The sequence below is a fragment of the Lygodium microphyllum genome, chromosome 26, assembly GCF_053477565.2.
Source record: "Lygodium microphyllum isolate KBCC chromosome 26, Lygodium_microphyllum_v1.1.10, whole genome shotgun sequence".
NCBI classification, from domain to species: domain Eukaryota; kingdom Viridiplantae; phylum Streptophyta; class Polypodiopsida; order Schizaeales; family Lygodiaceae; genus Lygodium; species Lygodium microphyllum.
Genome location: NC_141160.1, coordinates 95,125,081 through 95,144,940, shown reverse-complemented (window position 1 = coordinate 95,144,940; position 19,860 = coordinate 95,125,081). Strand labels below are relative to the sequence as shown.

Here is a 19,860-nt window from a genome sequence, read left to right as displayed (position 1 = left end):
TCATCCTCTCTACACCTCCACAATACTGGAATGAGGCTTAGCTAGCCTCTAACAACCTTTCCCTCACTTGATGGTCAAGTTTTTGTTGAATGGCAACCTTCTTAATGGAAATTTCAGTTATTTATATTAATTTTCAAAATCAAGTAATGCTGAAAATTAATTTAGCCCTTTGCCTTTCCTTAGGAAATTAGCATGCCCATCCACAATTAAATTGGCCTGGCCATTTTAACTCCTAAGTGATCCCGAGTATTAATTAGCCCTTGAACTAGCATTACTTAACTAATTAATGCCTAGTTCCTAGTGTCAACATTGACACTTGTTTGGTAGTAAACATGTACTTTTTCGTAATTAATACAATACCTATCATGAGAGAGAGAGAGAGAGAGAGAGAGAGAGAGAGAGAGAGAGAGAGAGAGAGAGAGAGATGGAACTTTTACGGAAAAAAAAAAGAGAGAGATGGAACTAGGTGTTGAGCTAAGAAATGCATTCCATGCTGATTAGCATCTTAAACATCCCTAAATCATGGTTATCTAATGAAAACCACAAAATCGTTGTGCGGTTTCTATAAAATAAATGGAAAAAATAAAAATAAGAAAAACATCCAAAAATACTAATAATTAAGAGAATATTGAAAATTTCATTAAGTTTTAGAATCTATAAAAATATTCCACGTACAACTTCAAAATTCAAAAAAACTAAGATTTTATGTCCGCAAGTGTTGAGCTTGTCATCTCAACACTCCCCCTCAAGCTCAACTGCATCTCTGCGACTCCAAGTAAGCTTCGAAACTTTTGAAGCTTCTCTGTATCCAATGCCTATAGGGAACTCTTCTTTGGGTGTACACGAATGAAGACCATGTCTCCTTCCTCGAAGGTTTTATCTTGACGCTTCAAATCTGCGTATGCCTTCTATCTATCCTTGGCGGCTTGGATGTCCTGTCTTATTGACTTTATTTGGTCATCCATCTCTTCCAACATTTGCCTTGAAGCTTCAACCCTCAAGGTTGGATCTGAGAAGTTTAGGGGACTTCGACAGTCATGACCATACAATGCTTGAAAAGGGGTCATCTGAATGCTTTGTTGGTAAGAAGCATTGTAGGCGGACTCAACCAAAGGCAAGTATTGAATCCACCTTTTTGGCTCATGACAGCAGTGTGCCCTAAGCATATCCTCGATGACTTGATTGACTTGCTCCATTTGACCATCAGTTTGGGGATGGTAAGCTATGCTAAAACAGAGTTTAGTTCCAATGGCTTCAAAGATGGCTCTTCAGAAGTATGATGTGAAGAGAGAATCATGATCACTAATGATTCTTCTGGGTAGCCCATGTAGCTTGAATATCTTCTTGATAAACAACCTTGCAATATTAGAGGCTTTATAGTTTGTCTTTACTGGAATAAGGTGTGCAACCTTAGTAAGTATGTCAACCACAACCATGATGGAGTTGTATTCTCCCTGAACTTGGGGTAGGCCAACAACAAAGTCCATACTGATGAATTCTCATTTCATTTGAGGGATGTCAAGTGGTTGTAACTTTCTTGGCATTTTGACATGTTCGGCTTTGATACGTTGACAAGACAAATGCTCAGTGACATATTTGAGAACGTCACCTTTAAGCCTCTCCCAATAGTAGCTCTTCCTAACTGTATTCGAGAGTCTTGGCATAGCCAGGATGTCCTGAGAAAGGGGAATCATGAGCTTCCTACAATATCTTCTGCTTAAGTGACTGGCTTGCCGGTATACATAGCCTCGTTCTATAGTAGATAAGTCCACTATTGATAGAGAATTCATGATACTTAGCCTGTAGCTTTTGGTCTTGGTCCTTGATAGAGATCTCCCTTAGTATCTTTTGATAGGATGGATCATGATATGCTTCTTCTCTAGCTAGCTCAAGTATTGGGTTGTTTGGCATGGACACCTTAGTGGCTAGGGATCTAGCTGTTGATGGGTTTTGCAAGATTAGAGAATTAAGGAATGCCTTGCGACTGAGTGCATCGGCAACTACATTCTTCTTTCTTGGTCAATACTTGATTTCAAAGTCATACTCCTCTAGCACTTCAATCCACCGACATTGCCTCATGTTGAGCTCGTTCTGGGTAAAGATCCACTTGAGACTTTTATGATCAGTCACTAGTGTAAACTTGTTACCCAATAGGTAGTGTCTCCAAAGCTTTAGAGCATGGATGACAGCTAACAGTTCTAGATCATGGGTAGCATAATTCTTCTCATGGCTCTTCAGTTTCCTTGAAGAGTATGCTTCGGGATGACCTTCCTGCATGAGTACACATCCTAAGGCAAGTGTGCTAGCATCAGTTACTACCTCAAACTCCTTACTTGAGGTCTGGAAGTTTTAGGATAGGTACTGATACCAAACTTTGCTTCAATTTATCAAAGCTAGTTTGTTTGGCAGTTGACCATGCAATAGATATTTGCTTCTTTAGTAAATCCGTCAAAGGTGCTGCTATCAAAGCATAGTTTTTGATGAAGACCCTATACCATCCTGTCAATCCAAGAAAACTGCGTATTTCTTTGACAGTTGTTGGTATTGGCCATTCTAGCACGTCTCTGACTTTGGCCGGATCCACTGAGATTCCTTCCACTGATACAATGAATCCCGGATATTCAATCAGACGTTTGAAGAATGCACATTTCTTCATCTTTGCATAGAGCTTATGTGCTCTCATTGTCTCAAGGACAATTCGAAGTTGGGGTTCATGATCTTCTTCCTATTTGGAATAGACTAAGGTATCGTCGAAGAAGACGATACGAAGTCATCAAGATATGGCCTAAAAATATACTGCATTAACCTGTTGAAGGTGGCAGGCGCATTTGTAAGCCCGAATGACATAACTAGAAATTCAAAGTGTCCATATCTTGTGTTGAAGGCCGTCTTTGGGATATCTTCTTCCTTGATTCTTATCTGATAGTAACCAGACTTGAGATCAATCTTGGAGAATATCTTCGCACCCTGAAGACGATCAAGAAGCTCATCTATTCTAGAAATAGGGTACTTGTTCTTGAGAGTTGATTGATTCAACCCTTTGTAATCAATACACAGTCGAAGCGTTTCATCTTTCTTTTTCTGGAACAGTACTGGAGCTTCCCATGGTGAACTGCTTGGATGGATGTAGCCCTGATCTAGCAGTTGCTTGAGTTGTTTCTTTAGTTCAATTGCTTTCGGGATGGACATTCTATAAGGTCTCTTTGCAATTGGCGCAGCTCTTGGCACTAGCTTGATCTCATGATCCACTTCTCTTTGAGGCGGGAGTTCAGTCAACTCTTTAGGAAATACGTCCGCGTATTCCTTTAGCCATGAAGGTTCTTCACTAGACTCCTGTTTCTGATCTAACTTATTGAGCTTAATTAAGTAAACATGTAGTCTCTTTTTGACTCCCTTTATAATCCGAGATGCTTTGGCCAATTGAATTTTTGGATTTCCAACCTCACCTTGAGTTGTGACCAATTTCCCTTATGGGTTTCGAAAGGAAACTTGGCCCTTTCCACAATGAATGTGGGCGTCATTAGGTTTAAGCCAATCCATTCCGAGTAGACACTCATGGATGCCTAGGTTCATGACTCTAAATTTGACCAAAGTCGTCTTTCCTCCCAAAAAGAATTCCACCTTAGCAGTTTGCCTAGTACAAGTGACTTCACGACCATTTGCTAATTCCACAAGCAAGGTAGGTGCTTCTACTGTGGCTATTCCTAATCTTCTTACACAAGCTGGTGAGATAAAGGAATGTGTATTGCCACAATCAATCAAGGTCTTGAAACCTTTATCTTGATAGTCCGATGGTGTCTGAATCATCGAGAACTGGCGATTCGGGCCTTTCTTGTGTAGAGCGGCATGGACTGTCGCCCTTTCAAACTTTGCTTCCATGGTGGGTCTTCTTCTTCGTACATTTCCCTGTTGGCAACGTAGGCGGTTCTTCCTCTGCCTCGGGTAGTGGCTCCTTGTCCACGTCCCGTTCCTTGGAAAGGCGCCTGGCGATGTCCTCCTCCAAGCTTGGGACATTGCCTCTTGAAATGACCGGGCTCGTTGCAGTGGAAACAACGGAAGTTCTGGCCATTGCTTGGGGTAGGGACAAAGTTGTTGACATTATTAGTCCTTGCCTTCTTTCTTTGTCCTTGATTCTGACCTTGAATTCTCTTCATTTGAGGCTTATATGCTCTTTTGTTCGGGTCATTATAAGACCAAGTTTTGTTACCTCTTGGCCTAGCCTGCACCTCTTGAATTATAGGCGCAGCTCGAATGAGTGCATCCTGAAGATCTGATGGGCTCATAGACTCGAGACATATATTCACTGGTGGATTTAAACCAGCACAAAATTTTGCAACCTGCTGTGTCATGTCCATCTGTGGCGCATACTTAAGAAGTGAGACGAATTTAGAGTAGTATGCGTCAAGAGTGAGTCCCAGCTGTTTCAGCTCGTAGAACTCATTCATTTTCTGCGTGCGATACGCAGGTGGTAAGTATCTTCCCTGTACGGCTTTCTTCAGCTTTTCCCAGGTAACAGATCCTTCCGCGATCCCTTGATCTCTGCACCATTGTTTCCACCAAAGCCTGGCTTCGCCGGTGAGCTTTAGCTTGGGGAGCATAGCCTGGTTGGTGGGTGCAGTACCGACTGCTTCAAAGTAATCCTCCATAGACTCTATCCAAATTTCAGCATCCTCTTGGACAATCCTACCTTTTCCGTCAAATTCAGGTGGCTTAATCTGCTTGAGAAGAAACTTCTTCTCTTGGATTACAGCAGTACTTGATGTAGGAGGCGAACTGGGAATTTGTATCTGGGGCTGTGCTTGGATAAAGGTTTCTTAACGTTATTATTCGTCAATCGTTATGATTTATATTTCATCTCTATTTCAGCTATCAACAAAGCAATCTAGCCATTTAACTTTTTATCAATTCTTATAGACAAAAACAGACATTGATAAAAAGAAGTCTTATTTCATTTATATGGGCATAGCCTTTTCGGAATACAACATTTCTTGGGATGATAGGGCAACTGTTTTTTCGGAATACAACATTTCTTGGGATGATAGGGCAACTGTTTACATTTAGTTTGAGGAGAATAATGTTGTATTACATTTATCTACGGAAATTGGATAATAGTATGGTTTTGGGTCATGGATCTTCAGGAATCGGTAAGTCATCGGAAGATCAGGGTATCCTTTCCTTTGGAACCCATTCTTCTCATAGCGCCCCAACACCTTGATCCTGTTGGCGGGGATTACACGGGTCACTTCCTCATATACATATGAATTCAGCTCAATCCTCCGACCTCGAATATGTAAAGTTGAGTTTACGTGAGCCTCCACGAAAATGAATAGCTTCACGATTTTCAGGTCTTTCAACCACTTGATCCTCTTTAGGTTGGTTTGAAGGTATGCAAACCGATGGGCAGCTATATAGTAGGTTCCTGAGGGACCCGTCCATATTCGTTCCACGTACAAAGGCAATGGATTATAGATACGATCTAGGATGTTCATCATCTCAACCCTTTGTTGATAATCAGGGGAATCCATCACGGTCATAAACATGACTCGGAATACTAAGAACCTGTTCCATGCTTCATAATTCTGCAAGACAACATCGAAAGTAAGGAAATGTTTGGAACAACAACATTTGCTTTACTTCCTTTTACTAAGATTTTTTAAAACAAATCCTTCGTTGGTTCGCTCTGATACCAAGTGTAACGTGTCCACCTGTTATCTTTAGGACACGTCTTAGCAGTCCATCGGAAAGGATATCTAGAAAGCTCCGCCCGGCACTCCCATGGAATGTCACGGGGTTTGCGATCTAGGACTTTCTGTGTCTGCCACGTAGCGGAAGTATTCTGGCCGTTCCCACTTAGGACCGACCTGAATCAGGGTTTTCCCTAATGGCCATTTCCTAAACGGCAACTAGTGTCGAACCCCAAGCGAACTATTTTACGCAGAAATGCTAGGGCCGAGGCGGATTCTCGCTGCACTTGGCTCAAGGAGAATGGAAAACGAGAGGGATGCAAAGCTCAACCTCTCTGCCATAAAGCATAGCCCCATTCCGTTCCCCTAAAATGACGTAAATCGGGATTATTATAACTTAGACTCTAGGTCAGCGCCCTTGCTGTTCGTGTCCTTTGAAATGATCTTCTTGCTGTCCATCATGATTGAGAAAAGTTCTCGGCCAACCGGAACCACCCATCCGTAGAACGGACCCATGGTCACATCCACCGCACTTTCCTCAGATTGTTTTAGTTATCTAATTACCTACCACATTTAGTTGGACATGCATCAAGCAGCTTCCTTAATTAGCTCGTTAGGCATCGATTCCTTGACGTAATCTTAGCACTTGACATAAAAAAAGTGTCAAACAAGTTTCTTCGTAACAGGTTATCATATTTATCTTTGGAATACATTCATAAAGTCTAGCTTGTAGGCTTATCCATAATCCGCCCGAAGGCTATCCAGCAATCCATAGGGATTACTAATCCAAGATTCCGCTCGTAGACTAGTATGCAGGCCTCGAGATTCAATCCCGAGTCACGTTAGCCTCTTGTGCAGGGCTCGGAAAGCGAGGGATTTACAGCAAGAGCTCCCCTTGGCACCCAAGCGTCCTCCTGCTTCAAGTAGCGTTCAATGGAGAGACCTCTCGCGGTGGTTTGGTCCACCTTCCTGGCTCAGTTAACAACCCCCTTGGTTAGGGTCAGACAAGCAGTCGGGGGTAACTGAGGCTGCCTCTCCCTTCAGGCCTTCAACCTAAAGCATTAGATATCTTTTCATCCTTTAATTCCTTGAGCAAACAAAGCAAAACAGTGCTCTTTAAACTGTTACAAGCACAATCATTTCCATTGGTCGTTATTTTTGGCCAACTGCTAAGGAGCGAATCCTTCTTTCCGAATGCATCCAGCACTCGATCCGGGATCAGTTTCGACTTGGCAAGATCCCCAAGGGTTTGTTTGTTAACCCTTACGCCCTTGGGTTAGGGCCGTACCCTGTTAACCCAACTTAACCAATATCTTAAGTTCTATTAACAGTAAGTATGTTGCTCCAAATTATTGATTTGTCCTTTGCTTCCAAGCAAATATCTAATTCCCTTATCTTGGTCACTTTCCCCAAGAAAGGTGCTATATCAGGACGACTACTCATCCTCTTGCAAGATAAACTTGCGTAAGAATCTGCCAATCTCATTTAGAGGAATTGGCCATTCCTTTGTGATCAAATCACAAGATCATGCAGCTCTGCAACTTGTTGAACAAGTGTTGCATAAAAAATTATGGGACTATTTTACCCATCGAATGGTGTCTTCTAATCACGGAATCATGATTAGATAGGAAACAAGGTTAGGGTGTCGTCATAACCAATCCGTTCCTAATTACACTAGGCCGACATTATCGGTCCTAGGGTTCCAATTCAAACCGAGTTTCCTCTTTTTAGCGAGCGATCCGTAGGGAAAAAAACCCTAGATCGTTTCTCGCAAGTATGTCCTATTGTCTCTACATTCCGTGAATGTGGGCAGGTCTTTTAGGGTATGAAAGTTTCAACTTGGCAATAAGTGCGACTAGGCCACGTCCTCAACGTGCTACCCTAGTTAGCACTTTGGGATGTTTTGCATCGATTTAACCATGCCTAAGTGAGTCCCTTGCGTTTTAGGTGTTTAGGTTAACCAATTTACTTGTCTATTCTTGAAGATATTTACGATACCTTTCTCGTAATCACATGATTCATTTGCCTACGTATGATTAGATTTACAATCCCTAACTTTTCTGGTTAAGATCAAAGCGTATGTTAGGTTATGGCATAATTCCTATTGATCCTTTTATAACATGCAATCAAGATTCATGCTACTAAGCTTTAGGGTTTTATGTGAACCATGCAGCCGTTTTCTAATTTCTTTTCTAAATGAGATATTCGTACGCTGAATGAGCATTACACAATCTTTCGTAACTATTTACGTAGTTGATTGAGATTTAAGCCAATTGACTAGAGTTTGATCTACTTCATGCAGCTCAAGAACCATTTCCATGTCTTGCAAATTCCTACGAATTATTAACAACCTTCTTTTAATGAATCATTGTGAATAGTTTTCACTCGCTTACATATTATGAAGCTAGCATTATAGAATGTTAAGGGGGTTTCATTTAGTACTAAAACAATATAAGACGTGGAGGACTGTTTTTGCTGGTATTTTGGGTTGAATTCCCTACAGTGGAATACAAGCCAAATTCCATGGCTGGTGCTGTCTATGTATATAAGAGTAATACTATTTTCTTCAGTGTTCATGGTTCTCATAGATCTGGTGTTATGTTGGCAGTTTGCTCTTCATTGCAGCCATCATTACTATGTTAGGATGTTCAAGGCAAATTTTTGATATGAACATTGAAGATTACGAGGGCGAGACTTCATGGTTGGTGGTAGTGTATGCACCCAATTACCTCAGGATGATCGACTTTCGGCAGACCTGTACTGTTTTTCTATAGCCTGTCCAAGTTTGTGATGGGTGACTTCATTACCTGCGAGCATTTAGTGCAGGAAACTTTTCCTCATTTTGTGATGGATGGTCCCAAGCACCAGGCTTAGGATGCTTTGGTGGCTTCCTCATTGAAACAAGATATGTGGTCTTGATTTGAGAGGTGTGGTAGCACTCATGTGTGTCATGTATGGTTGTCTTCTGCTTGTGAGCCTCATTTTGAGCCAGATGAGGATACCAGGAGCCTTGACAGAGTCTTTGTTTGTCATTTCATTTTTCGAGACATTTTAGTTCGAGGTCCGCTTCTGCATTTGTCATCAAGCAGCCTATCTTTTTCATTTCTGAGCAGGCATCCACTGCTGCATGTAGGGCGGACATTTTCGGGCAGCTGGGCAGCATTTAGTGCATTTCATCTAGCATTTATTGCACTTTATGCAGGTCCAAACTGCAGCCAGTTTCATGATCTTGCCTTATTTATGGCTGCTCTGCTCCACTCCACTGCATCGAATCCATCATATAGCCAGCCTTCCACATTATTTTGTCGCATTCTCTTGCCTCCGTCTAGTGCCCACATTGATGGTCGAGCTGTGTATTGGGGCTGACTATTGCAGCCTTGTATCATTCAGTTTACAGTCAGTTTGTTCCTTCAGTTCTCCACTTTCCTTTTGTCTCTCTCTTCTTTATTCACTCTATGTTCACTTTCCTTTCCACCATGCACTTTCATAAAACATCAAGCTTCAACATGTGAAGTAATGAGTAGTCCGTTGAAACAACACCTCAAGGTAGTATTAGGTAGTAAGCATGGGGTTGGTGAAGTTTGTCGAAAATTTTATAGTATAAACCTCTGAAACTCTTTTTCCTATATACCCATGCATCTGAATCCACCAACTATGACAAAGAGATAGTTTGCTAGAACAAGGTGCATGGTGAGGGGTTGCTCAAGGGCATAGGTTGCTGTTTACCTAGTGAAGTTTTTCTTTTGCCTTGCCTGGACATGACACCATCAGACTATGCAAAATTTCTCAGCATTAATCATGGGGGTAGGCTGTGCTACAGGTGTGGTCTCATATCGTGACGCCTTCTACCCAAGCTTTGATAAGCTGCATGATTGCCAAACTTGTGACTTAGGAGGCATTCATTATGTTGCCAAGTGACTATGACCTGTTGACAACCGAGGTGTCACTATGACCTGTTGACAACCGAGGTGTCACCTATGAGTTGTGACAATCTTGTGGGCAGGGGGAATCTTGCAAAGGTCCGTTGTTGCTATTTGAACCTTCAACTCCATGGCCCTTGAACTTTGTTACGACATCTGCAAATGATGTGGGAAGGACGATGCTGAAGAGGCACTCAAAGTCCACCACTAGATGGGTACTCCACCATTAAGCTTGGGAAGACGAGTGGCTGGAAAAAGGGGAATACTGTGGTGCAGGTTGAATTGCTCTGAATTTCAGCCACTATACCAACCATGTGTTTCCATTGCAGGCACGAACCATGGTAAACGAGACATTGCACCCAAGAAACTGTGCGCCCAAAGTTCAAACACGAAGAGAGCTACTATGAGCCATGGGAGCAGCAATGAGAGGAGAGAAGGGGGAAGGCGTGAGAAAGAAGCTGAAGGATGGCAGGAGCAAGCAGTGCAAGGAGGAGGGGCGGAGGAATGATCATTGTGATTGAAGTACACCTTTAAGCAAACATATGTGAAAGTCAAAGGTTATAGGACTGGTCCGGGGGCCCGGGGGCCCGGGGGCCCGGGGCCTGGGGGGCAGGGGATGGGGATTGAGACAGTGAGCCTAGCCGTAATGGGGGAGTTTAGTAGTCAATTGATGTTGCTATGAACTGGTGTCAAGTATCATGAGGCACAGGCCTCTATCCAGAGTAGACTCTATCAGGATATGAAGGTGCATCTCTTGTTGATGGCTTAGTGGTTGTGTCCAGACTAGGCACTATCAGGATGTGGAGGTGCATCACTTGTTGATGGCTTGGTGGTTGTGTGTGCTTTAAGAGCTATTGGTCTTCGTGAGGCTCATTGGCACATCATAGTGATGGTGTCTTGTGTGCCGTTTCTTACCCATTTCACTTGCTTTTAGAGTGCTGTCATAGGGCACCCTGCATGGTGCCATGTTGGATTTTTCTATAGTAAATTTTGCTTGCACAGGGATCGGAGGTGGGAGTGATTTGCAGATGAGATGGGTGTTTTGGTGACCTCTTTAGTGCCAGGAATGGATGGTAGAACAGCTATCAGTAGCTTCATGACAGTGGCTATCAGTAGCTTCATGACAGTGACAGTTACCTGGGACTGCAATTCTGACCGAAGATAATGGTGTGTGGTTCAGTGAATGTTCATCATGCTGCCTTGTGGCTGTGAAGTTCAGTTGGTGCTTTCAAAGTACATGCCAATACTTAGGACAGCTGCGATTCTGATGGGACAATGTGACCAAAGTGGGCATGACACATGTCCATGATTTAATGGAAGCTGTGTGCTGAAGTGAAGGATGACAAACCATGTGTGTCATCACCTGTCTATGAGGACATGTACAAAGCTGGACAGGGTGGACAGAGCTGGATGGAGTCAAACGGCATGATGATGGCATGGGCAGACAAGCTGATGGGTGGGCTCGAGTTTATGCGGCAAGCCGATGAGCTACGAGGCTGCAAGCTGACATGTTGGGGCTGCTGGTCCACCAGCCCTGGCCTCAAAAGCATCCACCTTCCCTTGTTTTAAAGGTGTCCCATAGGAAGCATGGGGACTTAATAACCTACCTGATTTTCATACATATTGTACTTATCCTCCTATCTCAGCCTATTCTTCTCTTCGCTTGTGGGCCACCGCCTTGTATTTCTGTACTGGACACTCAAAATTGGTTTCTAGGGCTACTCTCTCTACTGTGTTTACTCATGTTTACTGCTGCCCAGTTCCTAGTCCTTGTAAGGAGCAGTCTTCCATATCTCCACTAAGGTGTCCTGCCTGTCAGTTCTACCCCTATGAGTAATGATCTTCAGCCATTTAAAGCCATTAATATAGTTGGAGGTGGTTTTGATTGATGCAAGATTTGTGGTTTGTTTTGTCTGCAGTGTCTTATTTCACTGTTGTTGAAAGTGCTGGTGCCAAGTTAAAGGACTCAGTCTCTTTAGATGTCTGCCTGGTTGAATAGGTGGAAAGATGTAGCACCAGTTCTGGTGCAATTTGTTGCGAGTCGACGACAGGAAGATGGACCTGTTATTCTTGTGGCACATAATGGGAAAAGGTTTGATGTTCCTTTTCTCATCAAGGAATTTCAAAGATGCTCAATGCAGGTACCACCATGGTGGCAGTTTCTTGATACAGTACCATTAGCACGGGAAGCAATGAAATCCAAGGGTAATTTATGCTTTAATACTCTCTCTCGCTCTCTCTCTAATTAGCTTGAAAAAAGTTTTGAAAGCAAAATTTAGACAAGGGAATGTTAGGCATTAGGTCACTGTGTAAGTAACATGGGCTTTGCAGATATTGTTTTTCAATAAATCAGGAGGGGGTACCTTAACGAGGGCATTCAGAAGGCTTGTCCGACCCTTAAAAAAGGTTCAAGAAAGACATTTGACCACTAGCAAGCCTGCAGTTCACCATGCATGATAACTACCTCTTTGGGGCAAAAGTTTACAAACTGTGCAATGCAAATGGAGCAAGTCTGCAGTTTGCTGTTCATTATAACTACCCCTTTGTGTGAATGCAAAAACTTAATTAATTCTATCTTTAAGAACTGCATGGGCAGTGGACTAAGTGTTTTGCTCATTACGATCAAATTGCAATTTAAAAGGTTTTATAATCAATTGCGATATGTAGAGATCACAATCAGTAATCACGCGAATGAGTAGTATCCCAATTGCAAAGATTGGGATCGGAACATAGAGAAAGGTTTGGAATCTAGATCCTGAAAGATTGCGTGACATTGGAACATAGAGAAAGGTTTGGAACCGGAACATAAAGAAAGGTTCGGAATCTAGATCCTGATTGATTGTGTGATTTAGACAGCCTTTAACATTCCTGTAAAGAAATCTCGATAACAAGTAGCAAATTTGCATTCCTATTGGAGGAGATAATTAAAAATTGAAGCCCTGTTTTCTCAACTGTAGAAAGAACTTGGATGACCCATTCCCTCCAAAATTCTTCCGATCAGGGATTTGTCACGTGTTAGGGTAAAGGGGCCCAATAGAATGACACTTACTGCCATCCACTTTAGGCTATCCGTTGAGCCTTGAATATGGGTTATCTGGTGGAGGGATTTACTGACAAGATAATAAGTTAGCTTATTCTCCATATATCACTATTTTTGCAGTGATATATGCCTCTATGTTTTCCATAATGAGAATTGGTTTCAACTTATCACTGGTCCCTTTTCATCAATGGACTCCTGATGTATATGGACTGATCTGTAGTAAGAATTGATTCATTTTCATTCCAATGTGCGAATGTATCATGATCGATCAAAGAGTCAATAGTAGGAGAAGCTTACAGACATATGAGGAGCTCTAGAGCTCCCCATATTTTGCAATTGAAGTGAGAAATCTTGTTGAATGTTATGCAACCAATGACCTCTTATGAAAAGCAAAGCAGAGTTGTAATGAAGATAATCTCAAAGTATCCACTCATTCTGGATTTTTATAATATTCTATCAAACTCACACACCACAGAGAAAATATTGTAGTCACATTTGTGCCAATTGTCATATTAGGATACTGGTTTCTATAGGTGCTGAGAATCCACATTGATTCGGTTGTCAATGGGCGATTCTCATTTCTGTTCCCAATGAGTTACAGAGGAGAACTTTGGAATTTTCTTACAGAAGAGTGGATAATTATCTTCTGTTTATGCATGAAACCTTGAGGCTCTAATATCTCTGTTTATGCAAGAAACTTTGAGGCTCTAAAAACTGCTTCCAAAGAAACTGTTTGTGGGAGATTCAATGTCTATCAGCTAATAACAGTAGCCAAACTCCTTGATGTTAGAACTAGGAGTGTCTTTACAGTTATTTCTTGTTTAAGATTCTTTGACAGTGTGACACTGTTTGTTCGTGACGTAGTGATTATTGGGCCGTTAGAAAAGAGAGATGAATTGGTTACAACCATTAACTGGTTTAATCGCAGGACTAAAGGCTTCAGCTTTGAGGCTCTCAGCGCTCCATGAGTATTATGCACTTCCCTTTGCAGGACGGGCACATAGGGCAATGGCAGATGTGCACATGTTAGCTGGTGTGTTACAGAGGCTCACGTTTGATCTTAAAATGCCCGTCTCTGTGCTCCTTGAGAGAGCATTTACCACAAATGATATCGTTTTGCGGTCATCTGGCAAAGCCAGATAAATTTGTAAGCAAGAAATCCACCTCATTCGGTTGTCATTTTTATACATTCATTTCAATACATGGCCTGTTGATGTGAGTTTAGGTACCACATAACAAGGCTGCCAATGTAGCATGATAACAATATTTATATACAATAAGATCATCTGTAGCATGCCTTTTATTAGAATCTGTGTGCAGGCAATATCCAATTGTAAATGCAACAATGGATTGAACAAGTTCTATAGCGTTCATCTAAGCTCTATCAAAATTTAATGATTCTTGAAATGTTTGGAGTATTAGACATTACTCAAATGTGATGTACACTTTCTAGCCTGCATGCGAAACCATGTGAACAAAGAGAGCGAACCTCAGAGTGAGGCTAGAAAGCCATTATAGTATCTCTAACCACGTAAATTTAAGGGACACCTTGCTTTGTCAAATGATACACAAGAAATTTTAGACAAAACTCCCACTATAGTTCCCATATTGTGGATTATGACAAGATTATGGGCTTCTATGAGGGAGGGACTGCATAAATAGCTAGGTGTGGTTGGGGGCAGGGGGACTGGCAAGCAGTCCTCTTCCCACAGCCACACCTGGCTAGGTGTTGGTGCCTTCTGAGCAGAAGCTCATGAGGTTAAACACTATGGGAAAAATAAAAGGAGTTCATGATGTTAAATACTATGGGGAAAACAAAGGAGCTCATGATGTTAAAATAAGGATAAAGAGCCCCTTTTCCTTGCATGGGAAAATGTCATAAACTTCTTGTGAAAGTAGTTGTAAGCAACAAAGGGATTTGCGAAAGGAGTCGTGCTTGAATCCTTGCAACATTGGAGGAAATGGATGAATGCGGAATCAGAGAACGAGGGGAAGAAGTGAAACTGGGATGCTCCTTCAGCACTCTAGGATTCTGTCTGATGGGGCAATCTTTAATGTTGAAAGGTTACTGAATGATAGTTTGGCATGCTGGTATTATGCTGAGAATCAAGGCGGAGGCTAAGGAGCAAGCTTATGGTACCATTGCAATTCTCATGGGGATACATGTGCCTAGCATTTTCTTCAACCATCCTAGATGGGCTATGTCTGCTAAGTATTAGTTCAGCATATCGGTAATATTTGAGTACGTAAGGGTCCTCAGATGAGAAAATCTATTGCACCGCCAGATGCAGGGGTCTTAAATCAGGGTGTACACTGCGAATGATGTCGATTTCTCAAGTCATCACCAGATAAATCTAGCAGGTTGTACATATGCCATCGTGCAGCGCTTCAACTGCACAATTGTCTTGTAGATCCATTTCTCCTACTACTGCCCTTTCCAGTTCAAAAACAACCTACTAACTGGGCCCTGAACATTCCTGCTGGTGGCTGGTGTGAGATGTACTGGAAGATGTTTGGCAAGAGCATGACCATGAAGGCCATACCGATAGCTTGACGATGGAAACGAGCTGTCGTCAGTGTCAAGACGGCTTGGTTTTGTGCCGATATTAAGCTCAGTTTGCACGGGCAAGTTTCTACAATTTTGATTGATTGGTCGGTTGAGAATTGTTCGCATGTGCCTGTCAGGATAGCTAGCCTGCCTGCTGCATGCCCGTAGAGGATAACTGGACCCCGAAATGGAATCTCAGTCATATGAATGCGTGGATGTAACGTTTAACTCTGCAAGTTGTTCTGCTTGAGACCCATAGGGTAAGCGGACATTTGCTTGTTACATGACTTCCACAATTTAAGAAGATAGCAAAGCACGTTCAGGCGCCCCCTCCAAGTTTTCTCAAAGGCTCTTCGCTATTATAAATTTGCAGGCGCAACAGAGAAAATCCATTCGCCAGACATCGCAAGGTCGAAATGTGACTGAGATCATCCTTCTTTTACAAGTGCACAAGGAAGCTCGCGAGCATGTATCCACAAGCGGCAGTCATCCACCATATCTAGAGTCAAATCAAGGTGGCGGGCCGGTAAATGTCGCAAATCTCGCACATAACCACTGCTTGAAACTTGCATCTGGCACATGGCCAGGCCAAACAGTTCATCAGCATGGTAGGGATGAGGTTATTGGCACGTGAGTCTAGCTACACGCTTGATTCTGCTTAAATGATCTTAAAGGTCTTTCAAGCTAGCCTCAATGTTCAGCCAAGAGCTTGTATTGGGTTTTGCTCAAATGACCTTAAGAGTTTCTTTTAACCTAACTTGAATGTTCATAAGGTGCTTGTGTGCTTTCACTTGCTTTTAGAGTTGAGCACAGAGGAAGTCTTTACTCATTCTACCTTGCTGATTGAAATATTTGAGCTTAGTTATCGGGCAGTTGACCTTATGTTTTAGAGTAGTAGTTGCTTTAGAATTTCATTTGATTCTATCATTATATTGCTTTCTTCAGTTGCGAGGAAGGTCTTAAAGACAGTCATGGGGGTAGTTGAACCATGCTTTTTACTTAGATCCGCTCATGTGCATCTCCAAAGATGCAAACAACTTAAGGATTCTTGTTAGACCTATCTTTGTGTCCCAATGATGGTCTTTGAGTCCTTTGAGCAAGTGGAGCTTGCTTTCTCTTGTTGTTGGCCAAATTTACTATTTTCATGGTTTGTGGAGTATCTATGTTCGTTGCTAGAGAAGCTCATGCTTGAACTTCTCCTAGTGAGTAGGTACTAGGATGTTTTGGTATTTTTGGACTCATTTTACATTAGATTATACATTTTTCTTCCTTACGACCTATCTATTTGGCTTTTCCTTTGTTATATTGTATTCACCACTCCACTCTGGCATTTGAAACTCCATAGCTTTAACAAAGGCTTAATACTTTGCTTGCATTTGTGTGATTGCATTGATCAATAATTAACATCATGTGATTCAAGTGAGCTACCTTGGGTGGTACAAGTGCTTGCGTAGCAAGCTTGCATGTATGGTCTTATTTAGGGAGATATAGAAAGGCCAAATGGCCTTAAAGCACTCCCTATCCTTGGTACTCACTATGCTTTGATCAAAGCATTGCATGTTTATGATAAAGCTTACAGGGCTCATTGAGGTAGATTCTTATCTATGAACATGCCAAAGCTTTTACATATCTAAAACATAAATGCCACAAATCAAGACTCTTGAAGCTTTGTATGCAAATTTATTGATGTTGATACTCAACAACGGAACATTGAATAGACTCTTATTCTATCAAAAATTTCATGTGCTCATTGATATGGCCATCTGTCACATAGTTAGCTCACATTTTGATCTCAAAGCTATTTGCTCTCTCACTTTTCAAGCAAGCAAGAGAACTAACAACTAAGAGTTCATAGTAGGCTCACCTTATTACCTTCAAGTGTTGCCCTTTGATCCGTTTCTACTAGTATATTGCAATTGATGCGATTCACAAGTGCTCCAAAAAGAGGAAGTGTAGAGTTGAAAGAGAAGTACCAACCTCATCTTCACACACACTCATCCTCCAAGCTATGAGAGAAGGAGGGGATAAAGAGGGGAAAGACAAGAAGTTCGCCTTCACTTTTTAAGTTCTTCACTCATAGTCACATTCTTACTCTCTCAACAAGGTGTACAATTATATAAGATGAAAGTGTGAAGGGTGCTCTCAAAGTTGCATGCAAAAGAATGGGCTTTCTTATTCACTTTTTGGCTTATATATAGAATTGGGGTTAGAGTTTGCTCGAGTAAGTTGAGCATTCTATCCACTTTTTAGGCTCTTGATTGGTCCGTTTTAATGTATGTATACATCTTATGTCAATTGGACCACTTAACTAAAAAAATGAATAGAAAGTTCATGTCCATGATCCCACATAGTTGCGAGTCTTTCTAGATATTTTTTATATTTTATAACTTGTATAGGAGTGAGTTTAGTTCTCATGTGATATTACAAAAAAATTAATACCACCACCATAAATAATTGGAGTCATTATAGTTGTAGATTGTTGATGATTGTGTCTAAATTAATATAATTCAATCTAAAAAATAATCCCTTCTAAAACGATTTTAACACTTTGTATATGCATGCTTCAACTTGAATTTGCATCTTTCTTCACTTGTGAGGTTAACATTATTCCCTTCCTGGATGAGTGCTAGTCATTTGGTACTCATTGTTGTAGGTAGTATGCTTCAACTTGCATCAAAGATGTGGGATGCTTAGGACGTTAGGATGTTCTTGAAAAAGTAATGATATTTATTGACAAAGAATATTGCTTGGTATTGGTGGTTGAAGATTATGATGGTACAATTGAGTGAGAGTTCACGTTGGTGGATTATCTTTAATGTGTAGTGGGATGGGATTGTAGGTTGAAGAAGATGGAAGAGTTGAGGTTGAAGGGTAGGTGATGGTGCAATAATTTTTCTAAACTTTTGTAGTTGCAATGGAAACCTCACATACTTATACTTCCTAAGGGAGTGCCAATTTTCTTTTTTGTGCAAGGACACACATTGTCGGTTTGGGAGATGGGTTGAATTGTAAGAGCGTTGTCCTACACTTGAGGACCCAAAGTGTGTACAAGCGAGTGTACAAACACAATGTGAGTACACATGTATCCTTACTTAGAAGACAACTTGACTAGTTTTTATTGATAAATTTGATGAAGCAAGGAAACTTGTTGATTGAGAAAGGGAAGAAATGTTGTTGCTTGAGGAAAGGTGCTTGAAGAGGATTCTTAACGAGGATTATAGTTTTTTTGGAGTAGCAATTCGTACATTCTTCTAAGGAAGTTGATAATGTAGTAGTCAAGGTATATCTTACATGAATAAGTTAGGTCTCAATGTTGATACTTGCTTGTCTATGAGGATAGCTGAGGCTCTTAAGTCTCTTGTGCCTTCAATGCTTCTACACTTTTAAGCTCTTCTAAGGGATTTGTTTGCTTGCTAAAGTTTTCTTAAGCTTCTTGGGTTTTCAATACCTTTCACTTGTTTTTGTTTTGCATTCACTTGATGAAACATGAGAGCAAATAAAACATGAGAACAACATGCAATTGGTTCTTGTTGTGAGAGCTCTTGCTCGATTGTCAGGACTCACAGGCCACTTATTGTTTCAAGTGTTTGAAGCCAAGTGCAATGGCTACCTCTCACATAGCTGTGCACTCTTCAACACCTACGAATGTAGTGAGTTTACTTCCATGCTGGATCAAGTTGTCTCCTTGAAGGACTCCAGTAGCTCCACGATCCAAGGTGCAAGCTCAAGCAAGCTCGATCCTCAAGCTCCAAGCTTCAAGCTCTATGCTCCATTGTGAAAGGTGAGAATGATCAAAGCTTGCTTGGAAGAGCTATGACGGGAGAGTAAGAGCAAGAAAGAGAGAGACACAAAATGGAAACTCCAACAGTTACAATGTGTGATCGGGCCTTTCTTTATTCAAACTATCACTAAAAGAATAAATAATAAAGTGACGGTGATGGGCGCTCGTCACTTGCAATGGGCAATGGTTGGTACTGTTAATGTAGTAATACAGGGGCGGCTAGGCGGAGGCACCTTTATCCCCAATAGCCTCCCACTTAAAGGTGAATTTGTTCCATTGAGGAGTGAAAAGAAAAAGAAAATACAGCACAATGTACACATGTACAATATAATGAGGAAAAACATCATCTTATCCAACGCCCATCAATCTCTTGAGGAAGGCAAAGCGCTTAGTAGTGAAGCAAATCTGCAGGATTTTTGTCAATGGAGATCTTGACAAGGTCAACATACTTGTCCTCCACGACCCCACATATGAAGTGATACTTCACCTCAATGTATTTCGTCTTCGCATGGAAGACCATATTCTTGGCTAGCTAAATAGCACTCATAGAATCTGAATGCAGTGTAGGTATAGAATTAATCCCAAGGTCATGAACCAAACGGCCCAACCATATGGCATCCTTGCAAGCCTCAGTGTGGTAGAGAGAGCTGTAGACTTCTGAACCTTGGACATCCAAGAGTCATTACCTCTAGCATAGGTGGATACATAGCCAAAAGTGAACTTTTTACTATCTGCATGTCTTGTATAATCGGAGTATGTATACCCAATTCTTGTATCTTAGTTGCCATATCAAATACACATATTTGCTGTGCCCTTCAGATATCTCATGATACCCTTCACGACATCCCAATGCTTCTTGCCAGGTATAGCCATATAGCATGCCAAAA

The 19,860-nt window shown here is 41.5% G+C and overlaps 1 protein-coding gene across 2 annotated transcripts in view; it reads left to right on the top strand.

The window, feature by feature from the left end:
• DPD1 (Polynucleotidyl transferase, ribonuclease H-like superfamily protein) overlaps positions 1-14,020 on the top strand; it is a 61,305-nt gene extending 47,285 nt beyond the window's left edge. The window contains exons 3-4 of one of the 2 annotated variants that reach the window (XM_087668374.1): positions 11,604-11,809; positions 13,573-14,020. In XM_087668374.1, the coding sequence (XP_087524500.1) occupies positions 11,604-11,809; positions 13,573-13,787 (421 nt within the window). In that variant the 3' untranslated portion in view covers positions 13,788-14,020. The other variant, XM_087668375.1, reaches the window with a different exon arrangement.
• Positions 14,021-19,860: the final 5,840 nt, after the last annotated feature.